Source organism: Eretmochelys imbricata, chromosome 4 (assembly GCF_965152235.1).
Source record: "Eretmochelys imbricata isolate rEreImb1 chromosome 4, rEreImb1.hap1, whole genome shotgun sequence".
Classification (NCBI taxonomy): Eukaryota; Metazoa; Chordata; order Testudines; family Cheloniidae; genus Eretmochelys; species Eretmochelys imbricata.
In genome coordinates this window covers 100,468,232-100,490,262 of record NC_135575.1, presented here as the reverse complement: position 1 = coordinate 100,490,262, position 22,031 = coordinate 100,468,232, and the positions used below count along the sequence as shown (strand labels likewise).

Here is a 22,031-nt window from a genome sequence, read left to right as displayed (position 1 = left end):
TAATTAGATATGACAAAAACAAGTGTGGAAATTCATCAGTCAATGTAGCTTAATTCATTTCCTAACTGAATTAAGCCAAATCCCTATAAAACAAGGTTTAAATCAATTTAAGAGTGTCTACACTGTTTTGCACCTGTTCGATTTACAATTGCACTTTTTAGGGCTGGTCTACTCACAGACTGGAACCAAAATGTTCAATGGCGTGAATTAAAATCAATATAGCTATTTCGACCCAAGTCTGTGAGTAAATAAATTATTTGTTAAACCGATGGAAGATTGAATTATAGACCAGACTCGTGGGCAGTTGTTGAACTGCTCTTCCTTTAACTGGTTGCTGGTGAGCGGGCTGTGGTGTCCCCATGTTAATAGCAGCAGCAACAGAATGGAGGTGGCTGTGGAAACAGCAAGCTGCAGAGAAATCTTTATGCATCAGGGCCTTGCTGTGCCCCCTCCCCCTCTCTGAGTAGGTTTTACATGTACGTTCTGGAGTCATCACAGAGAGAATAGGACACACAAACCCACAGCAAAACCCACACAGGCAGAGCTGAGAACTCTTCAGGAAGCTGACTTGAACTAAACCACTCGCTTATTTTTCATCACAGTATGTCTGTCTCTGCTGCCCCATCACCAGATGAACTAAACTCAGTCTCTTACACCGGGCTTATTTGGAAGGTATGTAATTCTCTTTTCTTTTTTCCTCTCCTCTCCCCAACCCCTTTTACGAAAAAAGAAAATTTACTGTTAATCCAGCAAGAAAAATTCTATTGGAAAAACAAAAACCATAGAGCTCCAGTTTTCTTCTTTACCCTCCACTTGCACAAGAGTACTTGACTTCCGTAACATTTATTTTCAAGAGCCATGTTCAACATCCTGTGTCTAGTGAATTTTTGCCCCCTCCCCCCAAGTGTCTTAATATAAATATTTATATTTTAAATAGGGTGACCAGATGTCCCGATTTTATAGGGACAGTCCTGATATTTGGAGCTTTTTCTTACATAGGCAACTATTACCCCCCCCCACCCCATGTCCCAATTTTTCACACTTGTTATCTGGTCACCCTAATTTTAAATCAAGATTAGTGTTTTTAGCTGTCACCATTGTCTCATCTTACAAAACTTGATTTGAAAACTACAAATACTTTCAATTTTTATACAAAATAGAACATTCCTTATTGTGATATCATATTAAAAGACAACCTAGTCCCCCTTGTGTACTTCCCTTGGATTTTTTATTATATTTTATTCTTATTTTCTACTTCAGCATAAAAAGAACACGCTGCTGTCCCTGGATTTTTGATTGTGTTTTAAGGGTTTTTTTGGTACTTCAGCCTAAAATGACCCATTATAAAGGGAGGACGTAAGTGAGGTTGAACGTACCAGTAACTTTATATATTAATCGATTTACGTAAAAATATAGAAAATAAAAAAATCTAAAAATCCTGGGTCTGATTCTGATCTAATTGACAGTAGTGTAGATCATGAATAACTCTACTGAAGTCAATGGAGTTATACATGCGTAAACCTGGTGCAAATGAAAGGAGGATCCCATCCTTTGTTTGCGAAATAAACTGTCACTGAGGGGAAAATTTATTGTTTTATTTTCATAATATACATTTAGAATGAGAATTGTTTCATAATAATTTTTTCAAAGAGGTGAAATGTTAATGTTTTATTAACTGAAGTTAGTATTAAAAGGTTTTTAATTTGCTAATTTCTTCAGCTCCATTCCTAGTTTCAGTTGAACCCTGGTCCAGCTAGGATCCTAATGATTTTTCACCTCTTTGTGTTGAGAATGAAATCCTTAACTTGCCTTCTAAATGGCCACAAACACAATTCTCCTCTTCCTTCTCAATGCTACTTTTCTATTGAACAAGTACGTTATTTTCACGACACATGGTCTGGTTACATATGCAGTGGTATATACATATAGACCTAGATATACACATGCATTTCAAGCTTCTGTTTTCAGAGGCTGCTCCTCCAAATGTATAAGCTATTCAATTATGGTCACCTTGCCAATGAAAGGTAGCTAATGTAAGAAGTGGATAAGGACAGAGTCTAAGGGTGCTAGATCACATAATATCCATCAGACACAGCCAGGTCTAGATTTCTCTCAGGTATCCGTAAAAATCTGAATGTAATTCTTAATTTTCCTATCCTCCTCTTTCAGTGCTATTTCCATTAGTACATGGCATAGGAATGTGGGTGTGACCATCTGGAAGAGGCCGTCTTTAACACAAATTTGTCTTAAGGAAAATATTTTCAGAGCGGAAAGGTAGGATAAAAAAGGCTAGACGATCCTTGCTGGACTGATCTGCCTGCTTTTTGCTGTACCTAGTGTATGCCTGACTTCTACTGCTGCAGAAATAAGGTGGAACTTGCATTAGATTGTGTAGTAGTTTACATTTATAAAAAATCTAAAAGAATTTTTATACAAATAAATTAATCTAACTTTTGATGTTACCATAAATGTGAAAGTGATTTAAAAATGTGATTGAATCTCATCCATCAAAGAATGTCTTAAATATGTGTCACATAATTTAATCCAATTTCATTAAAGAGGCAGGGACTTGGCATATATCTACTGTTTAGACTTTGGGCAGAATTAAAGTTATAGGAAGGCTTACGTGAGTTTACTTCCTACAGCAAGAAATACCCATGGAAGGAGGAACTGGCTGAATTTACTTTAGGGTTTTACACTCACTAGAATAGAAGCTGTACAATGGGAAAATTAGACATTTATGTGTTTATATCTTTTATGTATTTATAAATGACCTCCACCCATTGTCTAAGCCTCTGAGCTCATTAACCATTAAATTGTAAAATATGGGCCTGAGTCTCATTTACACTAAGACCAGTTTACGCTGTCTGTTAATACCAAGTTGCCTTAAATTTGGTATAAGTGTAATTTATGCCCATTTTAAGGCTTCTTCACCCTGTACACTATAAAGTGGCCATAGTATAAATGAGAATCAGGCTTCAAACATTTAACTTTTTTCTGCCAATGATTAGCTGCATCAGAGGACATGCCTCACATGTCCATCTGCCAGAGTAAGAGCATAAATTTAAGTCTACGTCCCCAGCCACTGGACCTGGTCTACATTTAAAAATTAGATTGACTTAGCTACATCGCTCAGGGCTGTGAAAAATTTTGCACCCTGAACACCATAGTTAGATTGATCTAACCCCCAGTGTGGACGTGGGTAGGTCAACTGAAGAGTTCTTTCATAGATCTGGCAACCATCTCTCATAGAGATGGCTTAACTATATCAATGGAAAACCCCCTGCCGTCGATGTAGGAAGCATCTACACTACAGCAGCACCTCTGCAGTGCTTGGCTGTGCTGCTGTAGCAGCTATAGTGTAGACATGACCTTCCCAGAGACATTCTTAAGGGTCTGACCAACCTTATCAGGAAAATCATGAGTAGAGAGATGGGTTTTACACTATGTGCTGAAGTTCAACAAATTCTGGCTCTGTTAGACCAATGTGGGAAGTGAGTTCTAGGGTAAAATGCCCTCCAATGAAAACACCCTTGAAGCAGCCCGCAGTTACAGAAACCTCAAGAGAGCATCAACTGATCTCAGCTATCACAGTGGTGGACAGCAGAGAGTCAATCTCTTGGGTAGATAGGACTAAACCATAGACCTTTAAAGGCCTAAATGAACATTTTGCTTTACACCCCGAAGCAAACCGGAAACCAATAGAACTAGAGATGTAATGAGCTCCCTGTGACCAATCTTGCAAAGCAAGAGATCTGCTATATCTGCACTAGTGGAACCTTCTGACTGGTCTTTCCAGGTAGCCCCATGTATAGTGTACAATATAGTAACCAATATAAAGGTCACAAAGGCATGTGGAGATCAAGACATTAGCCTGTCTCTCACTTCATGGATCTAGAGCTGGCTGTAATTTTTCATTGACAATGTGGTTAGCTGAAAAATGGCCTTTGAAAAAGAAATATTTCTTTTGTTGCAAAAAGTTCATGGTTTTTTTATAGTTAAAAATAATGAAAACATTATGTAAAAAGTTGTTGCAATTTTTTGTTTACCATTAAATGAAAACCTTCAATAACCTTTTCAGTAATGTTTTTGTTTAAAAAGAATTTGTGGAAAAAGGAATGAAAATCATGAACAATTTCTAATACACTAAAAATGAGTCTGTTTCAAACACTTACGAATGAAAATAACTTTGACTTTTCAGAGTTTTTTACAAAAGTAAGTTTTTAATTTTTTGATTAGCTCCAGCTGGATCTTTTAAACAGTGATTCTCAAACATCACGATGCCATGACCCCATAAAAATATCAGAAAATAGTTTTGGGATCCTTCTCCCACCTAGCCATAAAGAAAGGGAGAGTGGCTATTACCCTGTCAAACTCACCACTGAGAACACATTTTAAAATATTGTGCCGATACCTCTATGTATTGGAAACATACAACAAATTTGAGGCCCATGACTTGCCATCACCCCTTCCACATAAAATTAAACATATTTTCATATATATTTAGCATAATTTAATTGTGCTTAATTTCTAATGTTCACTGAAAAACCAACAGACAAATGAGCTCTGATCTGTGTTGAGAGGAGAATAATATGGAGCCAAAGGCTCTGGTTATGCAGCTGCTAAGTATGAACAATGGGAACCACTTGTACAAAGCAGCTGCCTAATCAGGTCTAAAATGTATCTCTCACCAGAGAAAGGAAGGGCAATTGAGAGATTCTGCTCTCAGTTATATCAGAATACCCCTATTGATATTAATGTTACTGCACCAATAGAACTAAGAGCAGAATTTCACCAAAGATTTTATCTGTTTGTATGTCCAAAAGAAAAAAGGGATAACCAGTGGCATAAATTATCACAGATTAGGTTACCTTTCCTAATTACCTATGTCTTAATATATATAGGCAAACATACCTTTTGCGCAAAGGACCCTATTTTGCCCTCTGATACTTCTGTCCAACCCCCACAGGAGTCAATGGCAGTTGTAAATTCATATGTGATGAGAGTGGAATTGAACTCAAGAAACATATTTTTATCCACATGGGTCAGTAAAATAGGCAGATCAAACATTTAAAAATGTTAAAAACCAAAACTGATGCTGTTGTTGGTTTTGGGGGTTTCCCAAAGGGGCACCACTGATGACACACTGTGTGGGAAAGACCCGACATAGATGGGAAGAGAAAGAACACCTTCTCTTCCAGCAGAAGCCAGAATTAATATTGTGGTTAATGGTAATGCGTGATACTGTTTTCAATACACACGTTTGCAAGGTTGAAAATTAATCTAAAATAGGTGAAATTCACCCAATTTGAGCTAGTGGTAACATTTGTTGATTTTTTCACGTCTCACAAGTGATATTGATTTGATTTTGAAGGTTACCCCTGTCTACTTAAAATAAGGCTGATTCTCTTCATGCAACCAGGGCCGTAGTTAGTTAAAGGTTTTTTTTTCTTGTCTTTCATATCCATGGGCTTTGAAAAGTCCTGAAATCTTTCACTTTAATAAGAAAGGCAAATGTTTTCCCTTCTGATGAAAGTCAGTTTGGGGATAAGCAGAAATATGGATAAATTGCACTTTGTATTTTTCCATTTACAATGGTTATGCTTAAAAAGTTGTCAAAAACTGGAAAAGCTTTAAGTGTGGCCATTATATCAAATTACTTCCAACAGTGTATGGTATACTGAATAATTTATACCGTCTTCTTTTAATCACATTCATATTTTTGATTTCCTCTTTTTACAAAGGCGTGTTATAAAATAAATTAAACAAAAGCTTTTCAAGATGGGATGTTTCATTATTATCAAACTAAAACCAGATTTGAAAATTCACTTATGTTTCAATAAGGCTTTAATGCTGAATGGGAGAATGTTATAAAACTTCCAGATGGGCTTGGACCAAGCCCCCTGAGTCAAATAAACCAAATTTTGCAAATGTTGGTATACAAGTCCAAAATGTGGCATTCAGCCATATTGCCAATAAAAATGTCTCTTTTTCATATAAATGGCTGATTTCATGCAAAATGTGCTAAGACTTTGCCAGTAAAGAAAAACTTTAAAAAGTTCCTGACCACCCTCAGAGAACAGAAATACTTTGCCAAAGTCTACCCCGGCCTGGTAATATGTATTATCTATTCACTCGATGAAAAAAGACATTCCAGCTGTAAGAATCTAAAATGAGGTCCGACAAAACTGTATTGCGGGATGAGAAAAGAAGGAGTATCTATTTTTGGAAGTGGAGAGAAGTTGGAAAATCCACTCTTGAGGTTTTTTTTTTTCTTCTGAAACTATTCCATATGGTCCAATGCTGCTTGTAATATTACACATTTTATATAAAAGTGATAGGATGTTAAGGTTGCACAGAAATCAGAGAAAGCTAATAAAGCAGGCGTTCTCAGGCCAGATTCCAAAAAGACTTACACCATGGTTTGTACAGCATATCCATCAATGTATATCTGACCCTCTGTGTACAACAGGTGCTACTTCAAAAATAAATTAAATAAATACAAGCATGACAGCTTGTTAAGGCTGGGGCATTCCCTTTATTTATTTTTTTTGGTCATAACTGCAGCCCTGACCCTGAAATAAGATCCGTGTTCACGGGTTCCTGCACCCAGTTGGAGAGTCATTGACTTCATTGTGACTCCGTGTGAGTAGGAAAGATGACTTCAGTGACATTTATACATACTTTTGTATTTAATTTCTTTTGTTAAAATAAAGCATTCCTAGGGAAGCTATGAATGTGAGAAAGGAGCCTTTCCAGTGTATTCCATAAATATGCTTTTATACCAATTTTACAACTGCACAGTATAAAGTATATGAAGACTGGATTTTCGAATAGACCTTGCAAGGTAGCCACATATAAATTAAATACAAAAAAGTAGAAAACAAATTAAAGGGTTAAATAGGTTAAACCATCAAATGCAGGAATAATTATTATAACCTTCCATCCACAAAGTGCTTTATAAAGTGATTTGCTAACTAGGTACAGACATATTGCCACACAAAACCTGTAATTGATAGTTAGGTTCAAAAGGGGGATACCACTTACTACAGCTAACATCTAAGTAAAGATTTTATACCTTCCTACCATACACACAGGACAGAAACTGTGGACATTGGCAATTCTGGAAATACACGGTTAAAGTATGTAGTCAGTTCCTTACTACCTTGACATAATGAATCATTCATCATTCACCACCCCACCCAAATTTCTACGAGCTCACTCAATTTTACCTTTGCCCTGTTAAAAATCAACACATAACTTCAGACATGAAATAGAGGAAAATATTTTTTCTCTAACTAATAAATGTTCACCATAATGTAGCAATAACACAATATCCTGAATTGTTCGCTATGAAATACAACATACGTTATTTCAGAGTGGTAGCCATGTTAGTCTGTATCAGCAAAAACAACGAGGAGTCCTTGTGGTACCTTAGAGACTAACAAAAGTTATTCGTTACACAAAACAGTTACAAATTCAACATAGCATATCTTATACCCACATCCCCATACTTGAAACAACAGCACCAAAACCAACCAAAAACACACTATGTGTGTTTTAGTATACATGAATTTATAGATTCATTATTGAGTTGTTAATGTTTTTTAAATATATGCTGATTGATTTGTGCATACATCTATATAGCTACCCAGGCTGGCAAATAGTGCCATATTCAGAATAAAGGTATATATTCATTTTATACACAAATTTGTATCCATTTTGTGTGCATAAGGGATGGACACTTACGTACATTGTACTTCCTAATGGGTGTTAATCACTCTTTAGATATCCAGTAAATTATTAAAAATTCAAACAAAAACAGTGAAAGGCATCAGACTTTGTGATAAGTCCCATCTGTAGAGAAATCAATACCTGAAATTCAGTAAAACAAAAAACGATAGAAGGATTTTAAAGAGTTAAACCGCTAAAAATGTTTTTACCAAATATTATATAAATATTTACATAATATATATGTTACCATAGATATGTCTTTTATCTATGATTTACCTCATACTTCAAGAAAAAAGTTCTGTGTTTAAAGTAGGATGTGTTGTCATGAGAAATTTGAAGTGGTTTGGGGCCCAGTGATGCAAACCCTTATACATGTGAATAACTTCACACACAAGCAGTGCAATTGAAGTCAATGAGACTATTTGCATGCCTAAATGGTTACAAGATCGGACCTTTGGTTTGATTATACTGAAGTTAGGCATGGCCTTAGGACTGGAACCTAGCTCATTTTTAATTATGAAAAGATGTCTCTTCATAATATGTACATATAATAGGAACATAATGTGAGTGTGTTTATATAAGTTTAAGTATGTTGTGTGTGTGTGCATATCTATACCTAGATGCACACACAGAAGTAGCTGTATTTCACTGATGGATACACATACACTAATACGGGCCACTAAGTATCTTAGATAGATAAATATGGGTGTATGTGTGTAGAATACCACCCCCCCAATATGTATATGCATATCCACCCCTGAAATACAGCCACATCTGATGTAAAACTTGTGAATTGTTTAACAGCAAGAACAAAAGGGTGTTATAGCTGAGGATGGGAAACAAAGGCTATTTTATCCAATATACAGTGTACCAGAACAATTTTACATGGCACAACGGACGAAGTTCACTGTTATTCAGGTAACCAGTAAAAGGCGTGAGCATCACTCGCTTAGGGCATGAAACAATGTTCCCTTTCCATTGACTTCAAAGGATGTTGGATCAGGGACTTGTATTGCCCCCCGTAAAGGGTGAATTTCACCTCCAAGAATTAACCTCATATGAATTTGGGCAGCACACAAGGGTTAGTGTTGAAAATCATTTACCGTTGAGTCTTGGGCACCCAAATAATGAGTTATCTGACATTTCGTACCATATGCCATACCTAAGCACAATGAGAATGAGGTAGTTTAAGGATCCACCTGATCCATGCCTTGATTATCAGAGGTACTCAGCACTCATAGTTCCCATTGGCTTCAATAGTTCAGGAACCCTAAATATCAGCCCTTAACTCAGACTTTTTTGACCTTTTAAGGTTGTTTTAATTCATGGGTATGCATGTTTAATTTTCATGATGTGGTTGTATCAAAAGTGTGATCAGACACAAATAATCATGGTATGCGGCTTCATCTTTTATTTTTACTCCTTAATACTGCTGGGCCATATCATGCTACCCTCTTTGAAGTAGAAATCTCTATTCTCAGCAATGGGGATTTCAATCTCAAAACTGAGGGCATGAAAAAGCCTATTTAATAATAACATAGTTACAAATGTCTGAAAATTTGGCCTTTCCCCCTTGTTTTTAGTTTCAAGCTTTACATCTTCTGAAGAAGCATTTTAGGAATTCAAAATGTTCATGCTTTGGCTCGTCTCAGACGTGAATATTTTTAGGGAAGTTTAACACCAAGACGTTTGACTGTTTCTGAGTTGCATGAAGGTGATGAAAAGACAGCTTTCTATTTTTTAAAAAAGAAACAAGTCTTTACCTCCCATTTTTCTTATTTAAAAAACTGAAAATCTTTGTTAAATTTCACAGGTTTGAATTGGGACTAGTGTCTTTCTCTTGTCTGAAGAAATGTAGTTTTGAGACGAAGTTCTCAAGGTTTGAAAGTAAAGATTTAACACATGTGGTTTGTTATCCTAACTTCAGAAAGACATGGAAGGTGTATTTTCCCATTTATTTATTTAAATGTATAATAACTGTATAAAGAGTGCTCATCACAACCTCTGAGCACTTTTAAAAATGCTTAAAACTACAATTAATCATAAACTATCAATTGATCATAATTCTGGCAATTATGCACTAACAACACTACACCAGCAGTAACATAAATATAACAGACATTTAAAAAACCTTACCAATTAAATTAGCATAGTCTGCCAACCTCACCCTTCTCCCTGCTCCCGCTCAGTCAGGAAGAAAGAGGGACCTTGTAGCCTGCCCTGCAGATTAACAAATTGAACAAAGGCTGTTATGGACCAAGTGAGAGAAGAGAGTTGGAAAGGGGCCTAATGGAAAACACTCAGGCAGTATCCCCTTCACCTCCACCTTCTCTTTCGTACCAATGGTGCCATAGCTCAAATGCTTCCACAGACTGCAACTGTGGTGCTGTTTTATGAGGAAAGAGATTGTCTTATGTCTACACTACAGCTGGAAGATGTGGTTCCCAGCGTAGGTAAACAGCGTCACGCTAGCTCAGCTCAAACTAGCACCATAAATAGCAGAGTGGACGTTGCGGCACTGGCGGCATCTTGGGCTAGCCACCTGAGCTCGGACTTAGGAAGTTGGGCGGGCTTGGACTGGGGTGGCTAGGTAAGCCGCCACCAGCACCGGAGAGTCCACACTGCTATTTTAGGTGATAGCTCAAGCTGAGCTACTGTGAGTCTGTTTACCTGTGCTGGAAATTACGCTTGCCAGCTGCAGTGTAGATAGGTAAGTCATTTAGGGTTTTACAGGTCAAAAGCAACATCTTAAAATCAAATTACAAACTAATAGGTAGTTAGTGCAGATAATAGAGCATTGGATGAACACAGTGATACTCAGACTTCAGGAGTCAAATTAATGATCAACATTAGTGATCAAATTAGTGATCAACATTACCCAAAAGAGTATAGTAGTGAATGTATTGTTTAATTTACTATAGTACTGTATATTCATATTTAAACAGTATGACAGGGGAAATATGTAGTTTATATATATATATCAGCAAAATGACTGACCAAGTATTATTATTTTATCAACTACAATTGGTTACTAACATAATAAAAGCACCCTGATTGGTTAATAACTTAGATTGGTTAATAATTAAATCACACAGTGGTTTAATATCATGTGTTGCAAAGAGCCGCAGGAGGCACATTAAAGAGCCACTTGAGGCTCGTGAACCTCAGTCTGAGTATCACTAGTTTAACATTTTCATGAAAAGAAACCCTCCCTACCAAGTGGGGTCCTGGATTCTTCACCAGTTGCAATTTTGAGATGGATTTAAGATGTAGCCCATACATTGCAGTACTCTAACGTTGGGGTGACAGAGGCATGGATGGCAGTTGCATAAGTCTGTATCTGAAAGAAACAGGCACTACCTGATTCAAACTGTAGGAGCTACTTGTCCTTCTAATACCAGCTGGGAGTCTAACCAGATTCCTCAGACTATGAACCTGATCTACAAATGGCAGACCCACATTCTCAATCAAAGGAGCCAGTATTATTTCTGCCATACCTTCTGGTTGCTTCCCCCAACCAATCAGCATTCACTTCTCAGCCAGCTAGCCCTCATCCATTACCCAGTCTCCTCCAGACACTTAGTACTGCAGTCCACAGTTCTGGCTGTATCAGTAGTGATGGAGATATATAGCTGTATGTGATAAGCAGACATTTCCACTGCTATGCTATTTCCTCACTAGTCCTCTTAAGAGCCTCAGATATGTGTAAAACAAGAGGGGTTACAGATATAGTTATACATATGGCAATAAATTCCAGTTGCAGGAGCAGTTGCAGGATAACGATGATAATACTTAGCATATGCATTGTATTTAATCTTCAAAACACTTTGGCTGGCCAACCAGACTAGCATGTGTTAAAGGCCTTGTCTACACTATTCTTTGTACACATGTTAACTAATCCAAATCCTAGTCTAGAGAAGGCTGGAATCATTTTCAAAGTACCCCGAAGACATTCTGTGCCAAAATATGAAAAATTATCCACCAAAAAATTAAAAATTCTGTGCATAATATTTTAAAATTCTGCAAAATTCTGCAAATTTTATTTGTCAAATAAATGTGGAGGCTCCAGCATGGCATTGGGGCACACAGGCCACTGGCTGCACAGAGGTGGAGATCTGTGCAGCTCCCCACCTGGGAAACAGACTCAGGGGTGAGGCTGTACCCAACCCTGACACAGTGCAAGGAGTGCGGGGGAGTGAGGCTCAGCGAGAAGGTCTGGGTATGAGGGGGTCTGGATGCATGGTGGTTGGGTGGATGGGGAAGCAGCTCCCACTGACTAACCCTAAGCTCCCACTGAAGCTGAGGAGCGATGGGGGCAGGAAGCAGGGAGAAGGGGGATTTGCAGAGCTTCCTGCAGTTGGGGAAGAAATATCGGGGTGGGTCTGACCCGGCCCTGGATGCTGTGCAGGGGAAGAGGAAGTTCTGTTCTCCCCAGCCCAGCCAAAACTAGCAGCTGAGCCTGCTACAGGATAGGAGCTACCAGAAGGATCTTTCCCAGTCTTGCCCCCTGCCCCACAGTGATTTACCTCTCTGCCGGCTGCCCTGGGCACCTGAAACATACTGGTGGAGAGGTTACAAGGCCACTCTTGTGGCTTCCCTTTGCTTCCCTATCAAAAAGTCATTTTTCTGCGGGGAAGCAAAGAAATCCGCAGGGGACATATATTCTGCACATTTGCAGTGGTGCAGAATTTCCTCCAGGAGTATCAAAGATAGGATTAGAATGTAGGAGTTCCTGATGTATCTTTCTGAGCTCAGGGATGTGTTTTCATATAGATGTTTGACCACACTGGATGACATTTTATGCTTTAAACTAGAAGCCAGCATTATTTCTAGTGAAACTGAAAAACAGTCTCATTTAGTTCAGCAGATAAACCTGCCTCATTAAGCTATAAATGTTCCTGAATCAATTGTGTTTGGAATGGTTTCCGCACAAGTAAAGCTAGTTCTTCATGTGATGTATACTCACTCAGGCCCTGATCCTGCAATGAGCGCTGTGTCATGAGGCCACTGCTCCCATGTGGAGTCCACTGCAGGATCAGGGCCCTGGTTACTTTCCTGTACTACTCACAAACCACATCAGGCTTTGCAGTGTTTAAGTATTTTTCCAAGAAGTCACTTATGCATTAGTCTTTCTACTTATTTTTTAGGTAACCATTACAGATTATAAACTGTTCCTTATATATGGTAAAATTAATCATTAGAGGGCCTGATCCTGCAACCACACAAACAAATCCTGTGCCTTTACTTGCATCATGTACTGACTACTGATGTGAACAAAGGTACTCCAATGCATGTGTACAGGATGAGGCCCAGGGCAGCTGCTGTTGCTACAGAAGGGTGGTGTGTCCTAGATACCATCAATCGGATATGGTTTGATTGTGTCAAACAGCCTCAGTCTCCCATTGAGTGTGATGGAGGCACAGTGTGCCAGCTGGAGCTCTAGGAGGCACTGTGCATGGAGCAACCAGACTCTGGAACTCCTGGGAGCATGGATACTGCACTATTCCTGGAGAAGGAGCAACATCTGCTCTGCTCTGTGCCCAGCTAGCTGCACTGCTCCGTGTGCAGAGGTGTAACCTACTCTCCTTAGCGTTGCCAGAGTTTACATACAGTCCTGGAAGTCTCTGAGCTCAGAGATTCTCATGTGATTAACCCTCTCATGGGTGGTGCATGTAAGGAGCAGTTTCTTGTGCCTTCTCCCTACAATGTGCATGAATTCAGGTACAGGACACTAACTGGCCTTTAGTTCAGTAGATGATATGAATCAGTTGTGGTATCAGTGCATATCAGTGATAGACATGGGGCGGGGGGGAATGGGAACAGGAGGAAGCAAAATCCTGGCTCCATTGAAATTAATGGGAATTTTGCCATCAACTTCACTGGATCCAGGATTCTGTAGGTTTCCATTATAGCCTATTGCAATCAATCCTTGCTTGCTTGTTTTTTTAATATTTCTTTAATTTAAAGTTTTTCTCCAATATTTTACTGTTGTGGGTGGAGGGGAGAGGGAATTTTTCAAAAGCTCAAAGTGCATTTAGGCACCCAGCTCCTCTTGAAAGACAATGCAAAGGGAGTGTCTATCTATTCGGGCCTGGGGAAATCTCCCTCGTGATATTTTAAATTTTTACTCACTTTTTGTCTTTTTCTTTAAAATTATATGCAAAACTCTGCTACGTCTGCATTAAGGTTGAACACACAGAAGTTAGGAAATTCAGAGTTAAATTTCCCTTAGCAACCTTAACTCTACCCCTGTCAGCAGGAATTTCTAATAGGATCTTTTATTTGGTGATCACACAGAACTGGGCAATGTGATATATTATTTAGCACATTCTGTAATATAGTGCAGTGGAAAGAATCTGCAATATTTTTTTCTAGCCTTGCAGGTGCTTATGCAGTGTGTTGTGTTGCCACTTTTCCTCTTAAACCAAGGTTTAGTACTGCCCCTCCAACAGGACTCTTTATAGGACATCAAGTATATATTCTTCATTTTGGTTTAAACTGACTATTTTTGTATAGCTTTAGCTTTACTTGTGTAGTGTTTTCTTCACTGCTTACACTGAATTTTAATACTCTTTCTACAGTAAGACTTTGTCAGGGAGATGAATTGTGCATTCTTGATGTATGCTTAAATTGCATCTTTTCTTGTAAACTTTCATGGATGTTCGTGGAATTTTGCAATGCTGCACATATGTTGTGCGATCATGTCATTTAAGACCTTACTGTTTTGCACAGATAGTTGGCAATTACAGTGAAAGTTGTGTGAGAATTTTACATCTGACATTTTTGGCTTTTGTGTAATTAAAATTCCAAATCTAATAGGCATTTATGTAGTGTGTATAATATATGGTACAGTGAAAACTGCAGCCGATAGCTAAAATAAATCCAGATCTAGATCAGGATAGAGGTTCCTGGGCCCTTGGACACACCCACGCAAGAGGAATAAAAAAAATGGCCACAGCTGGGTACCTTTTGATTTTATTTATCTATGGATTGTAGTTTGACCCCCTTTACTTTAAAAACAGCCGTATGCTTTTCTGATGGGACTTATCAGTACTGTATGTGTCAGTACTAGTCAGTGTGTGTCAGGAATAGAACATTTAATAGCAGACTCATTAGTCTGTTTTTACTATATTAGCCATCATTCTATTTTATTTTCAAAATATCCAAAGTAATAGAATCAGATTAAGGGCAAATTGTATGCCACCCCTATGTGTCTGTCGGTCTCACTTTTTAGTTTAGAGAAAACCAAAAAGCATCTTGAATTAGTAACTTCTATTTTTTCCCCCTCAAATAAAAATAAAAATAACCAGACTAATAGGATTGAAAATGAATTAAAGAAATTTGTGCTGTGGAGAGGAGTTTTTTTATGCTGAATTTTAATAGGGGAGCAAATGGTTATATCTGAGTTATAAGCCACTGGAATACAGGGCTTTATCATGGTAATATTGACACAATTTTCCAGTATAGCAGCACTCCAATAAACATGGTTAAATAATTGGACAGCACATCCAGTGTGTGCTTTTCAAGTCTTATATTTATATTTTTTTAAAATCTAGTTTGATTTATTTGGAATTCTCTTCTCTGAGTGAAGTCTATCCCATGAGGGGGCTAAACTTTTACAGGTTACTTCTCACAGTTTTAAAAGTAAATTATACACCAGACACTCAGTGGTATCAAACAAACGTGAGGGGATTTGTTCATTCATGGTCTTGTTCATTTCCTGATACACAGGAGGGCACCTGGGTGTGATTCAGTCTTTATCAGAATTCTCAGAATCCACCATGTACGGGCTGGAAACGGACATTGTGTTTGCAAACCAAGAAATACCGCCTGTTGCAATGACTCTCTTCTAAATACCAGTAACAAGAAATCAGTATGAAAATTTGCCAATGAGGGTTTGAAGAAGCATTTATAAAATAAAATACTCCCTTGAGTACAAGTCAGATTGCTTGTATGTTTATTTTCTTTCGGTTGGCTCATGTGGCAGAATACATGAAAGGTGCCCATGCTGCAGGCAATCCCACAGGAGGGTGGATGCTGCCTGATTATAAAATAGAAGCAGGGAATTGCACTATCAATGCTAGTTAAATGCACTGCAAGTCCAACTGATGCTTTTTTTTTTCCCCTTTGTGAAATCAGTTGAAGCACTAAATATACTATAAATGTATAGCTAGGAGAGCAGAATGCTGAGATAGTTGAAACTAGAGTTGGCTATTGTAAACTACAGAGCATTCTTCTGCCCTTTACTGTGTGGTGATAATTTTTGTCTGTACAAATAAACTCCAGAAGTGTCTCCCCTCTTAACAAAAGAAGGGGATGAATGGAAATCAATTATTTAAATGAAAAATACACATTAGAGGGACACTGTTAATTTAACAATTAAACTCATATTTTTAGCTACTATTATTATTCAGAACATCTAAGACTAGAAAGAGAAGAAGGGAAAGTTATTTTTTTTAGTTTTTCAGTTACTGAATTTGAAAACATTTAGTGTATAGTCAGTTTCACTGTTTCCTCTGTACAATCAGACAGTTAGTTTCCCTGTGTTGTTTGTGTGAATCTTTCGCAGAGCAATTGGGGAAGAGAGAAACATTTACAACAATAGGAAAATGTGATTGTAAAACCTTAAATACTGGCAAGGGTCTCAAGAGCAGGTGTAATGCCAGAAACTACTTTAACTCAGTTTTAAAAACTAACTAAAAAAACAGGCCAGAAGAGCAAACCAAATAAATATATTCTCCTTCCCAGTGGTTATATTTTGTTAACAGTTTGCAATCAATTCAAAATTTAAAGAGATTTGCAACAAAGAGATTTTAAGCCTTCCCCCTCACCCCCAGTAGTTACTGCACCATTTGTAAAACTAGAAGGGTTCATGTCACACCAGATTTATATCTAAAGGCTTTCCCTCCGCTTCATTGTCATCTGAGAGGTTGCATATTGTCTTTGATTGTTGAATTACTTAAATAATCAAATCAATTAGTGCGTACATTTTTTCATGTGCTGCATTTGAAGAGCATTGCTGGAGAGGGTGTGTAAATTTTCAAAAGTGCCTAAAAAGCCTAATTTGCATGTTCAAAAGTGAATTAGATGCTTGGAGCCTCAGTCTCATTGAAAGTCAGTGGGACTTAGGTTCCTAAATTACTTAGGTATTTTTGAAAATCTTACCCCATTTGCTGAGTGAGAAACCTGAGTGGTATCTAATAAAACAAATGGTTGCACTAGAGAGAGATGGATTATTGCCCTAAAAAGATTTTTTTTTACATCAATTGGTGCTACTTGTGTGGCTTGAGGGAATGACATTAATACCTGCATTAGAACACTGTTTGGAACTGCCCAAATAGATGTCCAGAGAAATTTACAATAAATGATGCACTGGATTATAACAAAGATGGTTTATGAATGTTACATTTTATTTTTTCTCTTTCAGGAAGCTCGTTTTACTCACTGAAGCATTTGACTGATAGCATCACACAGTTGTGTGGGAGAGAAGGGGATTTTGTACTCAAGTGAAACTCTCGGGTCTTGAGAAGTTAAAGAATCTGGATGAATTCCTACTGAATGGAGATTATTTCAAAAGGTCCCTGAGAACTCTCTTTCTCTCTCTACGGCTCCTGCTCTTCCTGAGTTGAAACGGGTGTTTTGAGGTGGAATTTGAGAAAATGCTGGATTCAATCAAGTGCGTGCTGGTGGGAGATACCGCCGTGGGGAAAACATCACTCTTGGTACGTTTCACCTCTGAGACTTTTCCTGATACCTACAAGCCCACAGTGTATGAAAACACAGGGGTGGATGTCTTCATGGATGGTGTGCAGATTAGCCTAGGCCTTTGGGACACAGCAGGCAGTGATGCCTTCAAGGGCATCCGCCCCATCTCATACCAACAGGCTGACGTGGTGTTAATGTGCTACTCAGTGGCCAACCACAACTCCTTTTTAAACCTGAGGAATAAATGGATTGGTGAGATCAGAAGCCATTTGCCCCGAATCCCCGTTTTAGTGGTGGCCACTCAGACTGACCAGCGGGAAGCAGGACCCCATCATTTGTCCTGCATCAGCTCAGTTGATGGGAAGCGGTTGGCCCGGGAGGTCCGAGCTAAAGGCTACTTGGAGTGCTCTGCTCTCAGCAACAGGGGAGTGCAACAGGTATTTGAGTATGCAGTCCGGACTGCAGTCAATCAAGCCCGAAAACAGAAGAGGAGGAAACTCTTCTCCGTCAATGAGTGCAGGATCTTTTGAAGTCGCTTTATTACTCTATTAGCTGCATTACTTCTTCCCTTGCACAGAAGTACATCAGCATAGAAAATGGAAGGTGAGCCAAGAAAGGACCTCTGGTAGGATCACCATGCTAGAGTTCCTTATGGGCCAGATGTACTTGCTACCTGACTTGGCTTTTCCCTTTCCATGAATAATGCACATGAAAAGTGCAGCTAACTTTTCTTTCTCCACAAAACTGTAAATGGGCTATTTTCCTCTCGGCTGTCTGGTCACAGAGGACTGGAGTGAGCCTGAACTGGAGACTTATGGATAATATCTATGTTCTTTAATTTTTCATTTCTGTTGTTGGTTCATTTGTTCTCACTTATTTAATGATAGAAGGCCTCTGCTTTGCCTGAAATCCCTGCTGACATAACTTCCCATGCTGAGTTTTTGACTCTAAGAACTTTGTATATATAATCTGATTATTGTATATTTAATTTAAAAAGACAGTTGTACATTTTGTTTTAAACTCCTCTAATATAGTTTGTTTTCTCTAGCTAACCACAAATGCAGACTGTCATATCTGTGAAATAGCCTCCTAGGACCAAACCCTTGCAGTTCTTATTGAGGTAAAACCCCCAATGGAGTGGTAGCAGTGGGAGTGACAGCTGGAATACAGGGGATCATTAGTGGAACAGAATCTTTCACCTTTGCTGGTCCAATTCCAGCTTGGTCTGGAAGTGACCAAAAATTATTGTTAGTTGATCTGTGTCTTACATAATATTTATTTTATGGTCTCAGCCCAGTTCCCAGCAGATCGGTGACTACATCAGAAAACATGCCATACTTTGGCATTTGGTGACTGTCTCAGCAAAGAGGCCAAAGACTGAATGGGCCAGAGGAGACTGATGTGCTCCCTCATCTTTAGAGGTGCTGGCTCCCAGATAAAACTTTTAGGCTCCGGGATGGGACAGTGCAGGGGGGCTCTCACTGTCATGCAACGTGCTGCCCCTGTTCTGTAGGCAGAAAATTTCAGTCTCCAGGGATGACAGACATTTTTCATGAGCACTAAAATTCTCTCTCACACTTTTTTTTTAATGAACATTTTTCTGAACAGAGGTTTTGTTGAAACCAATAATCTAACATACTAAGGGTAATCAAATACATGGTGACGTTGAATAGATATAAATTGAATCAGCAGCAAACAATCTCTGGACCTGGGGTGCCAAGCGTAATTACTTTGGATTTTTACAAGATATAATTCAATATCCTTTACTTACCGGAGGAAACTAACAATATTTAGGGTCAAATCCTTGGGGCCAGGTTATTCCCCAGCACAGAAAACCTGTATATGGGTTTGCATGGGATAACTCTATTGGGGGTGAGGGTGGGCTTTGACCCCCTTTCAGGATGGCAGTAGTTCAACACACACAACCTGTGGATTCTCTGAGGTATGCACTGGTCTCAGTGGAAATCAGGGCCTTTTGTGCTGCCACACCCATGCAACTCTTGCCCCATACAAGGGTGCTGGAACAATTTGTATAGCAAGGGTGCTGAGAGTCATTGAACCAAACTGTAAACCCTGTATATAGTGGAAACCACTTCAACCCAGGGAGTGCAGCAGCACCCCCAACAGCCCTAGTTCCAGCACCTGTGGCCCCAAGCACAGGGTTTTCCCTGCCCACAGCAACCTTCCAGGGGGTTCCACAGTGTAGTAGGGCTCCGCACAAAAGTTAACGCAACCTTAGGCTGTGGGGGCTTTACAAAGGATGCCCTGTGGTTGCCAGGATGGATGTGTGGGGGGAGATAGATTAGTCACGTATGTAGTGCCTCTCCTTTCCACCTCTAGCTCAACCCCTCCCTTTCTGCTTTCTGTAGGGTCTGAGGAGATGATGCCATGGAAGGCAACACTTCCCCCTTCTATATGATTAAGGATCCTCTTTACACCTGGATCCTGGGAGAAAGATCAGTCCCTGTTCTCACTGAGTCCTTATTTGGGCAAACTCCTGCTAGCATTTGGATGGGAGTGTGGGTGTAATAACTTGTCTGATTCAAAACTGAGTAAGAACCTCAGGACTTTGCCTTAATGTTTTTAGACACCTGCAGTGCTGGGTTGGTCTGTCTTCCTTAGCGAGCAAATCATAGTTCAAATATAGCTGGGGAGTGAACTGGGTACTCTCAGGGTGCTGCTCCCAGCTTGGCAGGCTATCAGAGTTTCTCTAAAGAGAGCTTAGCAAATTAAGTCCTGCTCTTCCCAGCAATTGCAGACATGAACTTGCATGAGACAAAATAATGATGGTTGTTATTTATATGGGGCTCAGAAGCATACCAGGTGCCCTCTAGAACAATTTAAGACATGACACAGTGAGTGTGAGTAGCAAACAATAGCGCGGGAATTGAGGATTGAAAGAGGAAGAGTTCCATAATGAAATCCCATGGTTACTTAGTTTTGGTATCAGCCAATTGCTTGTATATTACCTACCTCTTGGAATTAGAGCTAAGTAGGAGCAATGGGCAGAGTCATACTTAAACACTGTTTAAATACTGTTTAAGTTTAAACACTGAGTTCAATGGGACTAATCCTATGAATAAAATGACTAATGTGAGCAAATATTTCCAGGATAGGCCCTTGAACTGTAAGTGTACACAAAGCACTTGAAGTGTTTATTACACCACCAAGTCCCAGGCTAGTAAACATTTATTTCTACTTGAACTTTCCAGTGTTATCCTAAGGGAGGCCCTTTCATTACAAACAAGTATTGGGTTCATACGGGTCATTTACATTTGTTTTAAATCCTTTCAAACTCCTGCACCCAGGATCACAGCATAGGGGCTCCAGTCATTTCCTAGCTTATCTGTATTCCGCTCTTAAGTTCTGCCACCTCTGACTGCAAAAATTTAGGCACAGAATGCAAGCCCATTGCCCACAGAAACACTAAAATTTAGCCTGTTAGTAAATGAATTTGAACTCAGTGGGACTCTTCACATGAGTAACATCATTCAGATGCACAGATGTTTGCAGGATGAGGTCCTCAATGAAAACCCTGTAGCCTTGGCAACCACCATGTTTTTTTCTCCTTATCAAATCTCAATAGTCCTTCATTACTGAAAACTGTGTTTTCTGTAATCCTAACTAAAGATTAACGGTTGTTAATGTCATGAACATTAAAAAATGGGTGCAAAAAGTATGAGTAATATTGTAAATCTTCTCACTTTGTTTATTTATTTATAGACATTTCTACGGTGCTTATTACCAGAGTAACTGTTTTCTCACCTGACTTAGCCAGTCATCTTTTTCTGGATATATTTTTTAAAAAGGGCTCTAACAAATTATCTTCTCTTCTTGTGTTCAGTTTGATTAAAAGTGCTGCTTTTATGTGTTGCAGAATAATAAGTGTTATGCCATGACCACTTGTGGTGATTATCGGCTATATCGGGGGGGGGGGCAAACTTTTTGGCCTGAGGGCCACATGGGGTTTCCAGCAGCGCAGCACGCTGAAGCAGCGGGGGAGGGGGGACAGCGGGGGAAGGGCCAGGGGCTACCCTCCTGGGCCAGGAGCTCAGGGACCGGGCAGGAGGGTCCTGCGGGCCGGATGTGGCCCGCGGGCCATAGTTTGACCACCTCTGGGCTACATGATGCTGTGATTACAGGCTATCAAGATGCCCCAAATAATTATCTTTATATTGAACAAAGTCAAATGAAAATGTGTGTCAGAAACACACCATTAGAGGGATATAGCAGTAATGTAAATGAGTCACACAGTGGGCTTTTATATGGTATTTTACACGCTATGAAGGAAAGGCCTCGGAAGGCCTTGCATGCAGTTCAACTGAGCAAGAGGTAGGATTCAAAGGACACCACATCCTGGCTCTGCACCACATGTTTGTGGATGGGCACTGTGCCTAGATCACACGGTAGGATTAAGGTTGGCTTGATGAGAGTGAAGCCTAGTGGAATGGCTACACTGCAATTAAATAGCCCTGTAGCCCAAGTTAGCTGGCAGGCGCCAGCCACGGATGTCTAACTGCAGTGTAGACATACCGTTACTGACTTGGAAGGGAGAATGCTATCTCCCTCCCAATCTCATGGACCTCACTAAC

The 22,031-nt window shown here is 39.3% G+C and overlaps 1 protein-coding gene across 2 annotated transcripts; it reads left to right on the top strand.

Moving 5' to 3' along the window:
* The first annotated feature begins 554 nt into the window (after window positions 1-554).
* RHOH (ras homolog family member H) lies at window positions 555-21,118 on the top strand. Of its 2 annotated transcripts, XM_077815722.1 has the most exons (3): window positions 555-672; window positions 2,170-2,274; window positions 17,162-21,118. In XM_077815722.1, the coding sequence occupies exon 3, from the start codon at window positions 17,394-17,396 to the stop codon at window positions 17,967-17,969; it is 576 nt and encodes a 191-aa protein (XP_077671848.1). In that variant the 5' UTR covers window positions 555-672; window positions 2,170-2,274; window positions 17,162-17,393; the 3' UTR covers window positions 17,970-21,118. The 2 variants fall into 2 exon arrangements, with proteins under 2 accessions (XP_077671848.1, XP_077671849.1); XM_077815723.1 differs by lacking the exon at window positions 2,170-2,274.
* Window positions 21,119-22,031: the final 913 nt, after the last annotated feature.